Genomic DNA, 21425 nt, shown 5'->3' with positions numbered 1-21425 from the left:
ACTGCATGTTAGTGTATGTGCACATGTCATGAGAATATACAATTATTCGTTAAAATGATATGTTTTTACATTTTACTTAACAGTAACAACAATTTTGCTGCATCATGTTCATATTACGACCATTCCTGTACTTTTTGGTGATCCAAGATGACAAAATATTTGATATTTCAATCGTTATATCAATGTTAAAGAGCTAGGTAATAAAAAAAAATATAATATTATAATAGAAAATTGATATTATGAATAATGGTACATATTCGTAATTATAAATGTTTGGAAATTGTTTTTAAAAGTAAACAAAAGCATGAACATAAAATTGAGAATGGAAATGGGGAATGTGTCAAAGAGACAACAACTTGACCATATACAAAAACAATAATAAACACTTTGTATACGTTAAATGTTGATTCAATTTCAGTCTGTGAATTTATATCCCGATAACACATGATTATTGACGATTTAAACCCTTTTCAATATTCAGCTAATTATAGATATATATAAATTGAATTATTCAGGTTTTAACTGCAAGTGATCAAATGCATTTTCATTTTAGATATTGATGAATGTGTTTTTAATCCATGTCAACATGGTGGAATGTGTACAGATGGAATAAATAGCTACATTTGTACTTGTGGTTCGGGATATGGCGGTGTTAACTGTGAATACAGTAAGTAATACTGTCAGAAAACGCATCGAAGCTGTATGTCGGTGATGTTCTGTGCTAGCGCTGGCTGTGAATGCAAGAGCAGTTACAAGTAGTCATTACAATAACTCAAAACTTAGTTGTGATTTTCTAATTTTTTATTAAAAAGAAACGATTGCTGCTGAAATGAAGATATCGATATTTTTACTTATTAATATTGTAAATGTTATCGAAATGCCACTTAAACTGTTATAATGATGCACAATGTACTTATTGTAATCATATAGCCCCTATACCAAATTTCTTTGAATTGGGGAAAGGGACACTCCCTGTAAAATTTGTAAAGAATAGTTATATTCAGACTTATTGTTTTGCTCGTTTTCCATTCGAAACAAAGTGCTTTTCATATTCTATCCATATTAAAATATATCAAGTAATTACATAGTTTAAGAAGTGGTACATGTAGAAGATGCACATGATATTTCATTGTCATAAAGAGAAATTCATCTCACCGTTTAATCGCAATATAAAACAAAGCCTCGTGTTGAAGGTACAGACTCAAATGGCAATTATTAGTAGTCCGTTAATCTGTGTTGACCTCGTCATTTTCCTGAGTTTCTTCTGTAATCTTTTCTGACATTAGACTCGAACTTTTTCTAATTGGGTTTTACAGTGCATATTGTAGTCTTTGGTTAATTTTTTTTGGCCAGAGGTTTAGAAGAAGGGTTGAGATCTTGCAAATAATGTTAACACACAATTGTTTTGGTAATTTTCATAAAATAAACACGCAGAAATTATATCGATAGCAAAAATAATTATGAGTATGAGCGTAGTCAGGTCGTACGAAGAGCATGATGCGGACGGCATGGACGAGCTATAATCGTACTATGGTCTTGCACAGCGTGTTGTAAACATGGTATAGTCGTAGTGAAATCGTAGTTTGGTCGCGGTGAGAACGTGATGGTCGTAGTAAGGTCACAACAACGTCGTTATATATATCGTAGCGCAGTCTCTACAAATAAAATCAAACTTTTGCTACGCTCTTGCTACAACGTCATTGTGACCTTTGCGATCGTTCAATGACATGACTGTGCTCTAACTACGCTTCAACTACAACCTGATTTAGCTAAGATTGCTGTCAACATGTTCAAAATTGACCATCATGATCTTGAAGAACTCACCACGACGTGGTACGCCCTCACTGCGATCTACATGATTGCACTACAATCATCAAAATTTGTATTTGTTCACAGTTCGTAGATTGTGAACTAGTGGGACTGCGGTAAAACGCTGAGAATAAAATTGAACAAAATTCATAAGAACTAAAATATAAGAATTACTAATGTTTCCTGCTTAACTTTTAAATGCCTTATGCAGTTTTACAACTTAATATTGACCACAAAAAAAACCACTGCAAAATATTCATACTTTTACATAATCAGCTATGTATGTGTGTATGATCAGTATCACATATACGTTCTCAAGATTTTTATGTACATGCATTTGTACAACTGAAACTAGTTTTGGGGAAATTTTTAATAGTCATAATGGTATTTTCAGATATTGATGAATGCGCATCAAATCCATGTCAACATGGCGGAGTGTGTACAGATGGAATCTATGGATACATTTGTACTTGTGATTTGGGATACACAGGCAATAACTGTGAAGAAAGTAAGTTGGGGGAAATTCTCAATGTGAGGTTTGAAGCCATTAATCATAAAAAAGTAAAAACACAAAAATACGAAACTCCGAGGAAATATTCTACTAAATTCTGCAATGAAACACGATAGTTATATGCCTAGTTTTTCAATTGCATTTAAATCCATCAATTGAAATATTTGATTATCAAATTATGATTTGAGTAATAGTTATACTTATTTTTTATGGAGTTGACTTTTTTAAAACAAACCTAAATTCATCATTTTGATTTATTCCACCAAAAAATATCAAATATTGATACAGTTGAAATCAATTTGGATATTGATCTCACGTTTCAAGAAAAGAATGTTACAGTAATCATTCACTTTATGGAACTACCTCATTTAAAAACAAGAACAAAAATCACGACTTGCAGTTTTTATGTGCCTTTGGTCATCATGTTCAAAATGTACTAAACAATGTGAAATTTACATGAAAGACATTATAATAAAAGTTTTTCATCAGTTATACATCAATAAAAACTATGTCTTATTCTGTACAATTTGCAAATGTTACTTTTAGATTTTGATGAATGCAGTTCCAATCCGTGTCAGCATGGTGGTACATGTACAGATGTGATAAATGGATACACTTGTAATTGCTATCCGGCATATCAAGGAACTCACTGTGCAGAGAGTAGGTCAATTGTTCTATTAATATTTCTTCAATGTCTACATAGAGGGTATGACAATTTTCTACAATTGAATAACAGACATCTATGTGTGAAGCCCTCTGTGCATTTGTTCAAGTGTTGTAGTAATAAAATGACAAGGAATAACTACAGTTTATCTTTCTGATATACCTTTTACATGGAACTCTAGAAAGATTAGTAAATCATATTTTAATCCTTAGAGAGCAATGATATAATCCGAGGACTATAACAAACGATTGTCGTAAAAATCAAAAACACATCTATAAAACATAAAATTAGAAACAAAGATTAAGATAAAAAAAATCAATCAATAGCCAACACATTATTTAAGGTGGTACTTAATACTACAGGGAGATAACTCTATAAAGTCAGCTAAACGTTTTCTCAATGATAAAAACTGGTGTTTGTCCAACTGCTATATAACCAGTGTAATTTTTCTGACAAAACTGTTGGTTCAAAATATTTGATTGTTTTTATATTTTTTTTAAACGGGTCAAGGTTAATACTTGACAAAGTTTTATGAAAATTAAACGAGCCAAAATAATTTTAGTGAAAGTGTTGGGTACCACCTTAACAAAAGCAAAGCGAAATATATATATATTTTAAATCTGGTATCAAAACCCTGTAAATATCCATTTTGCATACTGTGGATTCACTTTCATGCGTTGGATGCTAATTTTCGTCGATTAAGATGGTTAAGACGAACACGATATCAAATATTTAAATAATGGTACATTTCCTGTAGGCTTGTATGCAAACTTCGTCAAAACCATGAAATTAAATATTCACGAACATGTTAGATTTTCTTAAACCAAGAACATTAGTAACCACGAAAATAAATGAATCTACAGTATCTCTTGATATTTAGTTCTGTTTTTCCATTATTTTATTCTAAAACCAGGTTAAATTTTCTAACATTTCTAGCATCTCTTACAGATAGTATTTGTTAGAAAGTTCCAATTTGGCAGTAGTATACTGAATGACTTTAGAAACGCAACACTCATTTTGTTGATTTATTTTACCAAATCTTTTTTGATTCTCTTACTACTTTTCTTGCTTATCATGTTTCTTTCTCCTTACAACAAATTGACGTTGACACATTCATTTAAAAATAACACAAAAATAATCTAGTGTTGCGTTTCTAAAATCGGTCAGTATATTTGTTCCGTAAATATTATCAAATCATTTGTGTATTCAGCAAAAAAAAAATGAAAAATAAGTCTGAAGTAAAAAGACATGTTTTATATTCCCCTTCAATATTAAATTCCGCTAATTCAGTATTTATATTTACAGGAAATGATTTATTTGATGTAAAGTATACACTGGAGGAACATCAAAGTACCCATTTTTCTATCAAAGCTCTCTTAGTTCTTTCTCGATTAAACTGTGCCAGAATGTGCACTTTAAACTACGATTGCTACGGATTTGAGTATGATGTTATTGGCCATACATGTCAGATGATTTCGGCAGTTTCAACAAGCGCTTTCGGAAAAAAAAATTATTATGTCAAACAATTTTAAATGTATCTATTAGCTACTTAAGGAATCAATAGATATGTGGTATATTTATTGTCTTTTTTTTTAAAATTAATGCCATAAGAAGATAATGAATCATTGAATGTTCTGCCGAAGTGTTGTTGTATTTGCCCATTGCATTGATGTTTCGGGTAGATATAACATATAACAAGTGTTGGGTTACCTCAAACACGGTTGAAAATACTAGAAGGCATATCTGAGTGCACGTATTTTTGTACTGTAAACATGCGTAGTAAACACTTTTAAATGGCAAATGACAAGGTGATATTGTATCCTGAATGTAAATAAATGATAAAAAATTATAGAACAAGTCGTAAAGAATGTACAGCTAGTATACCACATTTATTTTGGCAAACTTAGCCAATATGAAAGTACCATCCTCGTTTAGTGCATGTTTGAACCTAAATGAGTGCCTTTTGTCTTTACCTTGTGAAATTGAGTTCCAAGTATAAAGATGTTTTCCTTACCTGGTAAAATAAGTTCTTTGTTTGTGAGATTTGTTGTTTACATGATGAAAAATGTTCCGTGTCTGTGTAATGTGTTCCACTGGTTAAACACATAATCTTATGTAATGAGAATTTGTCTTAAGTGAGGTTAAAGTTATTATTATTTAACATATTGTGAAAAATTAGTTCCAGAACAAATTTTGTAGTGCTGAAACATATTTTCTGTGACAAAACTCCTGTGAAACAAATTGTCTCTGAAATTTGTTACCACTTCGTTGTCATCATAATCGAAATTGATGCGACTCTCATACAAGTGAAATGTTAAGCTAGATATACAACTAGGTTCAATCTACAATTTTCTACATAATGAAATGCTTGTAACAAGTCAGGAATATGACGGTTGTTATATATAAACTCATCATAGATACCAGGACTAAAATTTGTATATACGCTAGACGCGCGTTTCGTCTACAAAAGACTTATCAGTGACGATCGAATCCAAAAAAATTAAAAAGGCCAAATAGAGTACGAAGTTGAAGAGCTTTGAGGACCAAACTTCCTAAAAGTGTTGCCAAATACAGCTAAGGTAATCTATGCCTGGGGTATAAAAAGCCTTAGTATTTCAAAAAATTCAATATTTTTTAAACAGTCAATTTATAAATATAACCATATCAATGACAATTCATGTCAGCACAAAAAGTGCTGACTATTGGGCTTGTGATACCCTCGGGGAAATAGATCTCCACCAGCAGTGGCATCGACCCAGTGGTTGTAAATAAACTCATCATAGATACCAGGACTAAAATTTGTATATACGCCAGACGCGCGTTTCGTCTACAAAAGACTCATCAGTGACGCTCGAATCCAAAAAAGTTAAAAAGGCCAAATAAAGAAAGAAGTTGAAGAGCTTTGAGGACCAAAATTCCGAAAATTGTTGCCAAATACAACTAAGGTAATCTATGCATAAGGTAGAAAAGCCTTAGTATTTCAAAAAATTCAGAATTTTGTAAACAATAAATTTATAAATATAACCATATCAATGACAATCATATCAGCACAAAAAGTGCTGACTACTGGGCTTGTGATACCCTCGGGGAAATAAATCTCCACCAGCAGTGGCATCGACCCAGTATATGTTTGAGCTTTTGAGTTTGACTTTTGATTAGGACTTCTTTTTTGAAATTTCCTCGGAGTTCATATTTTTGTGAGTTCACTATTATCAGTGTTTCTTGGGTTTTTTCTCGTGTTTTAATACATATTTAACTGTTGATTTTCTGTTTGAATGGTGTTTTAGTAGTAAGCTTTGAGACCCTTATTAGTTTGTTGTTCGATGTGCATGAGTCAAGGTTTCGTGCTGAAGAACGTACTTTGACCTATGGGTTTACAATTAAAAATGAAAACTTGGATAGAGAGTTATCTCATTGGCAATAATACTAGATCTTCTTATAACTATATAGTATAAATTATATGTTAAAAAGATTGATGTTATTCATTGGTTACCGTTACAATATATTCATTGCAAAGATTTTAAGACAGACTCTAAAATGAAGGCATGTCTTTTATCCTGAATGAGAAAACAATAGATATAGGAAGTTGTGGTATGCGTGCCAATATAATTGAAAGTTATCATACAGTTTGCAATCTTATTCCAAATGCATACATTACCTTATACCTAAAACACATCAGAGATCAAAGAGTCGATGAGGTTGTCTATTTTACATTTGGCATTCTATTAATTATATCAGCCCAAAAAAAGTGCTCGGATCGTCATTCTACTGATAATTGCGAATAAATTTTTTGTTTTTTTTTGTTTAAATGTTTAAATGATGATGTTAAAAGAATTTTACAATAAAGACGCAGAAAACACAAACCTATACTAGTACATACATTTATAAGAAAACAACGCATATGCTGAAACTGTAATATGACCACTAAATATGATAGTATATATCAGGTGTGGCCCTTCATGTCTTTACTCTTATTTTGCTTCTTGTGAGTGATACTTATAAAACAGTTTGTCATGACATGTCCCCTTCTTTTAAAATGAGAATACACGTTGGACAAATACTTTATTCAACCAAAACATCTATTGTAATAATACAATAACAGAGTGTGATTTATATGTTAATATACAAATTTTAACATAAATTGACAGCAATGTTCACTTGTATTCAATACCAATTGACATCAACAGAAGTTTACCACGCTTCAAAAGCAATAAATCGATGGAGACAAAAAAATCGGGTTTTAAACTAAATCCGAGGGAAACACATCATTATAAGTGGTAAACAACGGATGATCAGAAATAATAAACGCCAAAACATACAAACGCCATTGTACAGATATAGAAATTAACTATTTGACAACAACAGACACATTCATAACTTTGTACAGGACACTGTGTTGAGATGAACTCAATAAAAATATGCCTCAAGAAAGAGATACTTTAAGATCCCAAATACCATACTGATGGCCAATGTGTTTCTCCTGCAAAATTTACTTATCAATCAGGCAAATCTGGTAATTGAAGTGATGGATCCAAGACATTATATCAATCACATGCGCAAACTGTTTAGCAAAACAATAAAAATCAACACCAAGGAGTAAACAAAGACTCATAAAACCAAAAGACAATTACATCAACAGTTACAAATAATAAATGAGACACAACAAGAGCTCCACTAAAAATCGGGATTGAAATCAGGGGCTCCGGAAGGGTAAGCATTTCCTGTTCCGTATACAGCACCCTTCGTGTTATTTCTTTGTTCAGTTCGGTAATGATGGAAGGTTATTATGAATGATGAAGAATATCAGATATGATTTCGGACACACTTTTGTCACAATGGCCAATCAGCTCATAATGGCGACCGCCGCGTAAAATTTCTTAATTTGATTGATTCATAGACCTGTCTTAGAAATTTTTGAGAAATATCAAATAATTCTGTGATAAATTTTGTATGCTTATGCCAAATAAAAATCAATCGAATTGTCTTAAATCTTAATGTTATTCGCGTATACTGTACGATCGTTGAATTAAAGGAGAATTCTATTAATTATTCATAGCATTTTTTTTGTATTTGCCGTATGTATTTCAAATTTCGAAGGGCTCGTTTGAAACGCGCTCTTCCCAAGTTTCTCAGCCAAATACAAACAAGTTAATATTTTTCTGACATTGACATTATTTTGTACAGTAACAAACGCACAATCAACCTGATTGTTGTTTGAACGAAAAATCTTATTAGATAAACGGCGGATAACAACCAACTGGGATATTTTATTTGCTCTAAATAAATTTTGAAATTTCAAATCCCCTTGTACAGTCCCGATAACGACTTGAAAACTTATAAGAAAAAACCCGTATATTTGTTTTGTTGCAGTTTGTGTCTATGTTGTTCCATTGTTGTTCCTTTCGTTGTTCCTTTGTTTCACTTTGATTTAGGTTGTAACGACATTTGTTATAGCTGAACCGATTAATGACTACTGTTCATCGGCAAACTGATATTGCCTTCTTTAGAAAAAGTACCCAAATTGGCATAAATATTTCAGTACAACTTTTTCCTATTTCCTTCCGTAACAAATCTACAAAATACATTTATAGAAACAGAAACGAATTGATCAATTTTAACCTCATTAAGATATATAAAAGGGCTTTATTTCAGCTGCACCTTTGTTTCAAAAGCCTCTGCTATTTATATCAATGTTGGTATATCTCCTGTAAGTGAACTACTTCAAAAGTGTTTACTTATTTTCAGATTTTAAAACACTAAAAGCATTTTACATCCTCGCATATGGTATGGAAACAGAAAATATCTATAAATCGACTAATAGTATATAATTTAATAAATATTTTATCAATTTAACATGTTAAGTCAAAATTTAATTGTAATAAATTAATGGAAACGTAGGCTTGTGTTAATTATAAATGAGTTTTGCTCTTTTCCAGTGTACTTATCAAAATGATGACATACCTTATTTAAAAACAAAATCCATTAGCATTACTTTTAAATATTACACATGTTACAATCATGGTAGAAATGTCAACCCGTATTTGTTTATTCAATCAACAACATATCAAAAGTCATATGAGTAATTTTAGATTACTTACAGTTGGTAATCTCCTGCAAATACATACATTCTACTGTTTTTGAAGACGCGATGAAGTTTCTATATTTTATAGTTGGATTTATATTACCTACTTCAAGTAAGTGCGCAGATCGTCATTACCGAAGATGGTTGAAGATAATGTTGTGTTTTTCATTCGGGAATCAACACGAATTATGATACCTCTCCAACCGTTACTGCAAAATGAGTTGCCAAAACGACGACTTTTGAATAAAACCATCAAATAATGTTAAATCTATGTACAATACGTAAATCTGAAAAACCAATTTTATGTATTCATTATATTTTGTATTTTAGATAGTCATTTTGCTATATGTTTAACTCTAACCGCAAATGACGATTTCATACCATGAAAACAATCAATTTTGTACCATAGGAAATCATTTCGTACCATACAGATATATAGATTTGCAATCCCTCTTAAACTGACCTAGTTCATTTTAATAAATGCTTTACGTTTTATGTATATCTAGTGTATTTATGTTATGTCTAGTGACGAAATATTCGTAATTTTATGATGACTATACTATTATATATGAGTTCACAGATTTTAAAACGAATGAATAAAAGAACTTTTTAAATGTAAACCATTTAAGCAGTTATTAAATCAAATTAATCACCAGACAAAAAAACAAGACACTAGTTATATAACCCCGATTAATTTAGATATGTTAAAGACAATAATTTGTAAAATTTTGTTTGTAGGCCTTGAACAAATTATATGTCAATCGGATACAAACACAGTGTCATGTGATTTATATTCAGTTATGATAATAACTAGTTATAACTATGGGAGAAATGATGGAACAACATGCACTGGTAGCCATGCACCATACTCCAGTGGTTTTCCATGCCTCATGGACTCAACACATTGGGTTAAACAGCATTGTGAGAACAAACAGAGTTGCTCTTTTTGTCCAAGTGACATTGGTGTGGACCCATGCGCAAATTATTTCAAATATATGACAGTTTGGTACACATGTTCAGGTAAACCATTTAAACTTGAATGGACCCTTATTTTAATCTATTTGCAGTATAAGATCAAAATTCATGAAAATAAAGTTATTTGATACGCAGATGCCATTGTTCATAGTAATTGATTAGTAAATCAATTACTTAATTTATTAAATAATTACCTAATTGAGTGACAGGTAAATAATTGACTTGAAAAACTATTATTTTTGAAAAAACTTCCTTCAATTTAAATATTTTTGCAGTTTCTTTTGGCACATACATTATGATTATGTGAAAACTCAATTTGCTGTCTAAAAATGTGCATTAATTTGAAGTGAATAACTTAAAATCATTCTATGATATTTATATGATAATCTACCAATTCTTAAAATTACAAATACGCAGAAATTGGTAAAAACAAACAGATAATATACAAAAAATGCAAATAAAGACAAATAAAAGAGACAAATACACGAACATGTATATAGTAAAGAAAGACAGAACAGATTAAACAGTAAAAAACAAATAACAAAACTCAAGCGATAAAATTTAGTCTATATGAGATATGACTGAACGATATAATTCTTATTTTAAAATACTTCAGGTGCAAATAATGAAGGCATACTCTTCTATAACACAAGGTACTTACTTTGAAAAATGTCAACCGGGGGTCGCAAAAATTCGTATCATTGCAATTTATCCGTTGTCAACCTCCCTAAAAAAAATGTTATGGCGTTTCATTGATTTATCTACACAATGGTGTATAAAACGCATACTGTCGTAGCAGGCCTAACCAAGTTTGTCAACCGTTATTATTTTGTCTTTCTGCACTAGATTAGAAACATGCAACTCGCAGTAAAAGGTATCTTCTTCCAATGCTCTTTTTATATCTCGGTTTCCAATTGGTCAAATGTTATGGGAAGGTCTAAATGTTTCTTTGAGTTATCTGATCTTTTCTCATTTCATATTTGAATTCCAGAGAGAGTGTTAATGACATTTAAGTAATTGTAAGATTTGAGTAAAATAGAAACTCGTAACTATTAGACATATCCTAAATATACCATTTGCTAGATTTGTTTTCACGGAATCTTTGACAATATCGAGTTATAAGTTCTATTTAGACTAAAAACAACATTTGTTTTTAATATTTTTTATAATTAATCATTTCTACACTGCTGTGTTTCCAATTTTGCGTAGTTAGACGAACTAATTACGGTCGACAGAATTTTGGTACGACCAAAACTGTAGATTTCAACAACAAAATTAGGCGTGCCATACACAATAATGTAGAAAAATCAATTTGGATTTGCGGGATAACAAGCCTTAGTGGGGTTGACAACAACGAGATCGGCACATAACGGATTTTTGCGACCGGGTGCCATTAAACAAAAATGCGAGTTTAGTACCTTGTGTTATATTTAGGTATATAGGGGGAAATATGAGACAAGTGCCTGTGGGCATATAAAAAAATCAATCAATAAAAATAATAATTAATATTATTCGTTAAAATGATATGTTTAAACATTTTACGTTACAGTAAATTCTGCTGCATCATTGCTTCGCATAACGCTTCAGAGTTATAAACTTTAAGATTCAGTCGAAATACTCGCTATCTTGACTAAATTAATTATCAGGTTAAGTACTTTTTTTTTACGTATTTTGTGATCCAAGTTTACAATATATTTAGTTTTAAATGTTGTATTAATTTGGAGAGCAGGGAAAAAAGCCTCCAGAAAATTGCATAATGATAAATATTCTTAATTATAAATGTTTTGAAACTGTTTGTTTTACAGCTAAAATAGGCAAATAGTACAGTATCTGTATGTTCGTGCCTGTAGAAAAGAACTAGCTCTAACAATAATAAATAAGCTTTTATTTTGAATTTTGATACGTTACATGTAAATGTTGAAAACAATTTCTGTCATTTTTAAGAATTATGGTCCAAAAACACTTGTTATGTGACGTTTTAACCCTGTTAAGTATCCAATTAATAATGGAAATTTGAATAGAATCTTCCAGGGTTTAACTAAAATTGATCGTACGCCTTTTCAATTTTAGATATTGATGAATGTGTTTCAAATCCATGTCAACATGGCGGAATGTGTACAGATGAAATCAATGGATACACTTGTACTTGTGACCCTGGATATGCCGGTGTTAACTGTGAAGAAAGTTAGTATTACGATTAGAAAACATGTCGAAAGACCAGTTAAAAGAAGTCATTTCAGTAGCTCCTAAACTTATTCTATTTTTTTAATTTGTATTGAAAAAAAAATGATGCTGCTAAAATGAAGTTATCGATATTTTACTTTTTAATTTTGTTTAATGTGATCGAAATGTGGCTTAAACAATTTAATAAAGGCAACATCAGTATACCGATTTTCAAAGTTTATAAATCGATTGAGAAAAAAAAAATCCGGGTTACAAACTAAAACTGAGGGAAAAGTATAAAATATAAGAGAACTACGACACAACAGAGACACAACACCGAAATATAACATCCACACAGAAACGAACTATAATGTTACAATGGCCATTTTTCTGACTTGGTACAGGGCATTTCATGAAAAATTGGTGGGTTGAACTTCGTTTTGTGGCATGCCAAACCTCCCGCTTTAATGGCAGTGTTAATTATAACATCAACATTACAACGACGCACGATGAAATTAAGAATGAAAATGGGGAATGTGTCAAAGAAACAACAGCCCGACCATAGAAAATAACAACAGCAGAAGGTCACCAACATGTCTTCAATGTAGCGAGAAATTCTCGCACCCATAGGCGTCCTTCAGCTGGCCCCATAACAAATATATACTAGTTCAGTGATAATGAACGCCATACTAACGTCCAAATTGTACACAAGAAAATAAAATTAAAACAATACAAGACTCGCAAAGGCCAGAGGCTACTGACTTAGGACAGGCGCAAAAATGCGGCGGGATTAAACATGTTTGTGAGATCTCAATCCTCCTCCTATACCTCTAGCCAATGTAGAAAAGTAAACGCATAACAATACACACATTAAAATTCAGTTCAAGAGAAGTCCGAGTCTGATGTCAGAAGATGCATATGTAACCAAAGAAAATAAACAAAATGACAATAATATATACATAAATAACAACAGACTACTAGCAGTTTACTGACACGCCAGCTCCAGACTTAATTTAAACTGATTGAAAGACTGATTTTATCATATGAACATCAGACACAATCCTTCCGGTTAGCATGGTTAGGGGTTAAGCATTATTCCATCATAACATATATGAGAAGAACATAACCCGTGTCATGCCAACAACTGGTTATTATGACCTGACAACAGTATCGTAACTTTATCCCTTCTTATAATAATTGTAAAAGTATAGGCAATGTATATGCACTATTGGTCACGGTACCATGTTCCTTTGAATATGAGAAGGGAACACATGTAAACAATTTCTATATTCAGAATCATTTGTTTTGCTAGTTGTCCACAGGGAACAAGGTGTATTTCATATTATATTCCATATTAAAATATATCAAATGACTAAAAAGTCTCTCAAGAGGTTCCTATGCAGCACATTTATTTCATGGTCATAATGAGGAAATTCATCTAACCATTATCTTTTCATATACAACAAATCTCAGGTGTTTATGGTTCAGATGTTAATATCAGTATTTGCTAGCAGTCCTTTTTCGATTGATGTTGTCTTTGACATTTAGGTAATTTGTTCTGTTACATATTTTAACATCGAATTTTTGGTCGTAACTGATTTTTACTGTGCTATAGCTGTTTGTTTGTTTATTATGCATAAGCTTGATGTCTAAAAGAACGGTTGCGATCTCGCAAAAATATTAATTCAAGCTGTATTTTTGCGACTTTCTCAACTTGGTTTTTTTATTCCGGGTTATTGTAATGTTTCGGGTATAGTGTGACGTCTATTTTCGCCAAACCCGACAGTTGACACCGTTTTTTGTTTAGAGCTTATATAATACTCGACTCCGGGTGTTTATTATATTTTTGCTGTGTTGAAAAAAAAACAGGTTGCAAACGGCTGTTATTTGTTGTTTAATTGGAATGGTGATTTTTAACACATTTTCCGTTTCCATTTTCAATTTATGTTAAAATTAACCGAAAACGGATAATACAAATATATATCATTGCATCAAAAACAATTTCAATAGTTTGTGTGTATTGGATCAGTATAGCATACAGTTATCATATGTACCAACCTTATAATTTTTTTAATACGCCAGACGCGCTTTTTGTCTACATAAGACACATCAGTGACACTAAGATCAACATAATTAGAAAGCAAAACAAGTACAAATCAAATGTGTTCAAATGTGTATGTTAACATGCCTTTTAATTGTATGTTTTTTTACAACTCAAACTAGCATTTTTTTCAACCGTGTTTCTAGCAGCGGCACTTTTTGTTTAAGTTGTTAGGTTTGAATAGTATTTGCTATAATTCTTGTATACAATTGGATGGATATATCATAGGTCGGCTTCCTATTTTTATACTTGTTTTATTTATATTCATAATTTTATTTTAAGATATAAATGAATGCGCCTCAAGTCCCTGTCAACATGGTGGTACATCTACAGATGGAATCAATGGATATATTTGTACCTGTGTCACAGGATACACGGGAGGTAACTGTGAAGAAAGTAAGTATATTGTCTGAGATACATTCTAACAGTGTATACCTGATATGTGCGTTTTGAAGCAATGCCTATTGTTCTACTAAATAATACCGAAATTTCTGAAATGAAACATTGTTGTGATCCTATTTTTGCAATTAGATAAAAAAAAAAAGTATTGTTTATTGACCCCCAATATGTTGCTTAAGTAATAGTTATAATATAATATGTAATACTATTTGTCATCAAATTCATTTTTCTAAATCAAATTCGAATGTCTCTATGGATTTTTCTTGAAACAGTTTAAATATATTAATACAGTTTAATCTATTTTAATACGAATTTCACGTTTCACAGAAAGAATGTGACAGTTATCATTTATTTCATGATACTTAATTGACTCAAATGCTTGAACAAAAATTATATTCATAACTTGTCGTTTTTGTGTGCTTTTGTACATTATGTTTACAATGTACCTATTAGCTAGCAAGGGTACAAGGATTATAATTTAGTACGCCAGACGCACGTTTCGCCTACATAAGACTCATCAGTGAAGCTCTGATAAAAAAATGTAAAAAAGGCCAAAATAAAGTACGAAGTTGAAGAGCATTGAAGACCAAAATTCCTTAAAGTTGTGCCAAATACAGCTAATGTAATCCATTCATGAGGTAGAAAAGACGTAATAATTAAAGTTGTGCATCAATTATATATCAGTGATAACTATCTCTTGTTTTGTACAATTTTTAAATGTAACTTTTAGATTTTGATGAATGCGGTTCTAATCCATGCCAGCATGGTGGTACATGTACATGTAGAGATTTGATAAATGGCTACACTTGTAATTGCTATCCGGCATATCAAGGAACTCACTGTGCAGAGAGTAAGTCATATTTTTTTCCGGATGTTGTAGTGATGATATTTACAATAGATAAATTCTTTTAATTGTAACTGTATATATTTAACATAGTTATCTAGAAATAAAAGTTAATCCTATTGTTTTCCATTACAATAAATGATATATACAGGGGACAATAACAAATAATTGTCTTCAAAATCACCGACACATCTATAAAACAAAAAATAGCAAATAAAGAAAACAATTAATAAAAAAGCCAACAAATAATCTAACAAAAACAAAAGGAAATTTATCAAAAAAACAGACTAATCTGGTAACATTACTCTGACAACATCCATCTTCCATATCTCTTGTAAAACATATTTTAAGTATGTTTTTCTCAAAAATTGAATGATGATTTGGATTTTCTTTTATTTCTAACTTCTCTTCAAAGATAGTTATCGTTAAAATTCTCAGATTTTGACTGTTACATTTGCGCCGTTAATATTATAAAATCATTTGTATAGTTTTCAGAAAAAAATTAAATAAAAAAATAAGTCTCATGTTAAAAGATCAGTGTTATCTTCACCTACTTATCTATTTTCACTATTAATTCAGTATTCATATTTGCAGGAAATGATTTATTTGATGTAAAGTATACACCTGAGAAGCACCAAAGTATCCATGTTTCTATTAAGTCATCTCTAGTTCTATCACGATAAAACTGTGCCAGAATTTGTACGTTAAATCACGATTGCTACGGATTCGACTATAATGTTGCTGGTCATACATGTCAGATGATTTCGGTAATTTCAACAAGAGCTTTTGGAAAAGTGAACTATTATGTCAAACACTTTTAAATGTATATATTAGCTAATAAAGGAATAAAAAAAAAGGATAGATATATGGTATATTTATTGTTACTTGATTTAATTTACAACACTAGAAGGTAAGGAATCCTTTCATGTTCTGCCGAAATCTTGTTGTAATTTTCAATTGCATTTATGTTTACCGTAGATAGAATATATGAGCAGTTTTTGGTTACCTAAAAAAACGGTTGAAAATACTAGAAGGCATATCTGAGTGCACGTATTTTTGCACTGTTAACATGCGTAGTAAAACATATGAAATGGCAAATGTCAAGGTGATATTGTAGCCCAAATCACTACAAACTGCTCAGAGTCTGAATTTACCAGTTTTTGAGCTCGACCAGTAAAATCGAGCACACATTTTACTCGACTAGTCTCGACATTGTCTCGACTGGACTTAACTGTACTTAAGTGTACTCGACTAGATCTTGACTTTACTTAGTTAGTCTGAAATGGTCTTGACCAAGGCTAGACCTGTCTCGACTCAGTCTGAACCAGTCTCGACCTGTCTCGACCAGTCTCGACTCTGTCTGAACCAGTCTCGACTAGTCTCGACTCAGTCTAAACCAGTCTCGACCTGTCTCGACCTGTCTTGACCTTCAAATTTAGTTTTAACTAGTATAAAGAAGCCCATCTAACTAAATTAAATATTGATCTTACAAAATTCAAGCTTAGTATGTAGTTTGATTACTGGCTGTGAAATAAAAAAAAAATTACAATAGGTAAAAATAATTATTATTATATAAATTCAGATAGGCATCTTTAATTTTTTTTTATATCTTTTTCAATCAACTTATATTGTCATCAAACTATGCAGCTATCTTAGATATATTTCAAGCTTTCTGAATCCTATTTCATTCACTTTTTTGTTGTATTGCTGTCAAATTTAAGAATTAAAGTAATGTTGGTAAAAAATGCTAGGATTTGCAATTCCAGACAAAATAGAGATAGTACACTTTAATTTTTTTATAACTTTTTCAAATCAACTTGGAATTTCATCAAATTAGGCAGCTATCTTAGATATATATTAAGTTTTTTACAGATTCCATTTCATTTACTTTTTTGTTGTATTGCTGTAATATTAAAGAATTAAAATCATCTCGGTAAAAAAAAAGAAGCTAGGATTTGCAATTCAGACAAAATAGAGCTAGTACACTTGCATTTTTTTATAACTTTTTCAAATCAACTTGGACTTTCATCAAACTATGCAGCTATATTAGATATATACCAAGCTTACTAAATCCCATTTCATTTACCTTTTTGTTGTATTGCTGTAAAATTTAAGAATTAAAGGTAGATGTTGGTAAAAATTGCTAGGATTTGCAATTCGGACAAAATAGAGCTAGTACACTTTAATTTTTTTTAATTATTTTTGTCAAATCATCTTGGATTTATTCTAACTATATAGCTACCTTGGCAATGTATTAATCTTACTGAATCCCAGGTTGGTATTTAGTTTGGTGTATTGCTGTCAAATTTGAGAATTAATTTAATTGGGGTAAAAAAAGCTAGGATTTGCAGTTTTGACAAAATAGAGATAGTACTAAATTAGACTTTTTAATATCTTTTTCAAATCAACTTGGATTTTATTCAAACTATATAGCTACCTTGGTGATGTATCAATCTTACTGAACCATAGGTTATTATTTAGTTTGGTGTATTTCTGTAAAATTTAAGAATTTAATTGATCTACATGTAGGTCAAAAAGCTACGATATTAGAAATATATCTTTCCTCATAATTTTGGAACACATTTCTTTTTTTAAAAGGTTATCAAGGATTGTTATGAAAGTTCATGATAATAATTCATTTATATTTAAGGAAAGATATACTTCTATTATCATATACTTAGACTAAATAACATATAATTTTTACCGTATGATTATAGCAATAAATTAACGAATATTCCACATTTTTCGAAATTGGTGCTTAGCGGGCTGATATAAAAAGTTTATCACATGGTTCGATGTTATCACATGCCTTTCCGTAACGTTATCACATGGCATTCCGGTGACACTCGGCAAATTCCGGAAAATACACCTCAATGTTACGTTTTCAGTGAAAAATATTACAAAGTAGTGTACAAAACAATTATTTGAATACTGGAAAGTATATTATTTAAAATAATAACAACAAAAAATAACAAAATAAACAAACAAATTATTAAATAACTGAATTTTTTTTTAAATTTTCCCGGAAACATAATTTAGAAAGTTATTTTTAAAAAAGTTGACTTTTCTAAACAATGTTCATTTTTTATGAAGATTGTTAAATTATTTTTTGTCGATTCGTCCATATTAAAATGATTTTTTTCTCTCTGTTGAGGCATATGATAGAAAGATTTCATATTGAATGTATCAAATTTTGATTCCGACGTCCGTGAACTTTTTACTCTTTGAACTTCTTTTCGTGAACCACGTAAAAGGATCAATATATGGATCTGTTTGTTTTTCTCTACTGTTGAAGCATATGATAAAAAGATCATAACATGTAATTTTTCATATCGCATGTATTATCAGCCCTCGGTCAATATCAGCCCTCGAGCCATGCGGCTCTTGGGCTGATATTGTACCTAGGGCTGATTATACGTGCGATATGAAAAATGCCATGTAATAATCTGATAATATCAAAGCTTTAGGACCTACATGTAGATTAATTAAATTCTTAAATTTGACAGAAATACATCAAACTAAATAACAACTTATGGTTTAGTAAGATATTTAGCAAGAATATTGCAAAGATAGTTATAGAGTTTGATGAAAATATAAGTTGATTTGACAAAAAGTTATGAAGAAATTAAAGTGTACAATCTCTAATTTGTCAAAACTGAAAATCCTAGCTTTTTTTTTACCTAGATGACTTTAATTCTTAAATTTTACAGCAATACAACAAAGAATTAAATGAAATAGGATTCAGTAAGCTTGAGGTATATTTCAGATAGCTGCCTAGTTTGATGAAAATCCAAGTTGATTTGAAAAAGTTATTAAAAAAATCAAATTGTACTAGCTCTATTTTGTCCGAATTGCAAATCCTAGCATTTTTTACCAACATCTACTTTAATTCTTAAATTTGACAGCAATACAACAAAAAAGTAAATGAAATGGGATGTAGTAAGCTTGATATATATATAATATAGCTACATAGTTTGATGAAAGTCCAAGTTGATTTGAAAAAGTTATAAAAAAATAAAGTGTACTAGCTCTATTTTGTCCGAAATGCCAATCCTAGCTTTTTTTTTACCGAGATGACTTTAATTCTTAAATTTTACAGCAATACAACAAAAAAGTAAATGAAATGGGATTCAGTAAGCTTGATATGTATCTAAGATAGCTGCATAGTTTTATGACAATCAAAGTTGATTTGAAAAAGTTATTAAAAAAATAAAAGTGTACTAGCTCTATTTTGTCTGAATTGCAAATCCTAGCTTTTTTTTACCGAGATGACTTTAATTCTTTAATTTTACAACAATACAGCAAAAAAGTAAATGAAAGTGAATCAGTAAGCTTGATATATATCTAAGATAGCTGCCTAGTTTGATGAAATTCCAATTTGATTTGAAAAAGTTATAAAAAAAATTAAAGTGTACTATCTCTATTTTGTCCGAAATTGTAAATCCTAGCATTTTTTTACCAACATTACTTTAATTCTTAAATTTGACAGCAATACAACAAAAAGTGAATGAAATGGGATTCAGTAAGCTTGATATATATCTAAGTTAGCTGCATAGTTTGATGAAATTCCAAGTTGATTTGAAAAAGATATAAAACAAATTAAAGATGCCTATCTGAATTTATATAATAATTTTTATTTTTACCTATTGTAATTTTTTTTTTATTTCACAGCCAGTAATCAAACTACGTAATAAGCTTGAATTTTGTAAGATCAATATTTAATTTAGTTAGATGGGCTTCTTTATACTAGTCAAAACTAAATTTGAAGGTCAAGACTACTCGAGACAGGTCGAGACTGTTTTAGACTGAGTTGAGACTAGTCGAGACAGGTCGAGACTGGTTCAGACTGAGTTGAGACTGGTCGAGACAAGTCTAGACTGGTTCAGACTGAGTCGAGACAGGTCGAGCCTTGGTCAAGACCATTTCAGACTAACTAAGTAAAGTCGAGACCTAGTCGAGTACACTTAAGTACAGTAAAGTCCAGTCGAGACAATGTCGAGACTAGTCGAGTAAAATGTGTGCTCGATTTTACTGGCCGAGGACAAAAACTGGTCAATTCAGACTCTGAGCATTTTGTAGTGAATGTAAATCAATGATTGAAAACTATAGAACAAGTCGTAAAGGCTGTACAACGAATATACCACATGTATCGTGGCAAAATTAGGCAATATATAAAAAATAACATTTTCGATTAGTGCATGTGTTAGCCAAAATGTGTGCTAGTAAAAAAAAGTTCCAGTCAACTACTATTACAGTATTTTTTTGGAGAACTTTTTGCACACATAATGAATGAATATATGTATCTCTATATTTACACGTGTTATAAGTATATATTTCCTAAAAAAAAAAATGCTCATATTGTTCGATTATGTTTTTCGATTCCGGCAATATCAATGAGTCGTATAAAGGGGAATTGCATGTCTTTTATCCCGAATTAGAAATCAAAACTGTTTTATTCATTATTAACGTAAGCATCATATACAGTTAAGGATAAAAGTGTATAATTCCGTTTTCATTTTAAAACTGAACATTAGTACATACTAGACATGTTTGTCTGACCCTAATACAGCCTTGTAAAACGTTGTTAATGTTCAATACCTCAATTTTAATTTCAAAAGAAAATGACTATTACTTCACTTCAAGCGAAATGATAAAGCACAGTCATTATTTCGCCCTTAAATAATTTATCAAAAGAAACATGTCTAGACTTTACATTCAATACAAATAAGATTTGATTATTGTATCTTGATCGATATCGTTTAAGGAAGAAAAAGGGATGAAAAGTTTGAAAACAGATCAAACTCTTGCAAACTGGTTTCAGTTGTTTTCAATATTAATCATAATGAATCGGAATAATACATTATACGGAATAGGTCG

At 30.7% G+C, this 21425-nt stretch overlaps 1 protein-coding gene across 1 annotated transcript in view; it reads left to right on the top strand.

The window, feature by feature from the left end:
• Nucleotides 1-2190: 2190 nt before the first annotated feature.
• Nucleotides 2191-21425, top strand: part of LOC134700298 (fibropellin-1-like) — a 41068-nt gene continuing 21833 nt past the window's right edge. The window contains exons 1-5 of the mRNA XM_063561653.1: nucleotides 2191-2317; nucleotides 2867-2980; nucleotides 12112-12225; nucleotides 14588-14701; nucleotides 15435-15554. Coding sequence (XP_063417723.1) covers nucleotides 2191-2317; nucleotides 2867-2980; nucleotides 12112-12225; nucleotides 14588-14701; nucleotides 15435-15554 — 589 coding nt within the window. The remainder of the gene's footprint in view (nucleotides 2318-2866; nucleotides 2981-12111; nucleotides 12226-14587; nucleotides 14702-15434; nucleotides 15555-21425) is intronic.

This window comes from Mytilus trossulus, unplaced genomic scaffold, assembly GCF_036588685.1.
Source record: "Mytilus trossulus isolate FHL-02 unplaced genomic scaffold, PNRI_Mtr1.1.1.hap1 h1tg000128l__unscaffolded, whole genome shotgun sequence".
NCBI classification, from domain to species: Eukaryota; Metazoa; Mollusca; class Bivalvia; order Mytilida; family Mytilidae; genus Mytilus; species Mytilus trossulus.
This window is presented reverse-complemented; position numbering and strand designations above follow the sequence as displayed.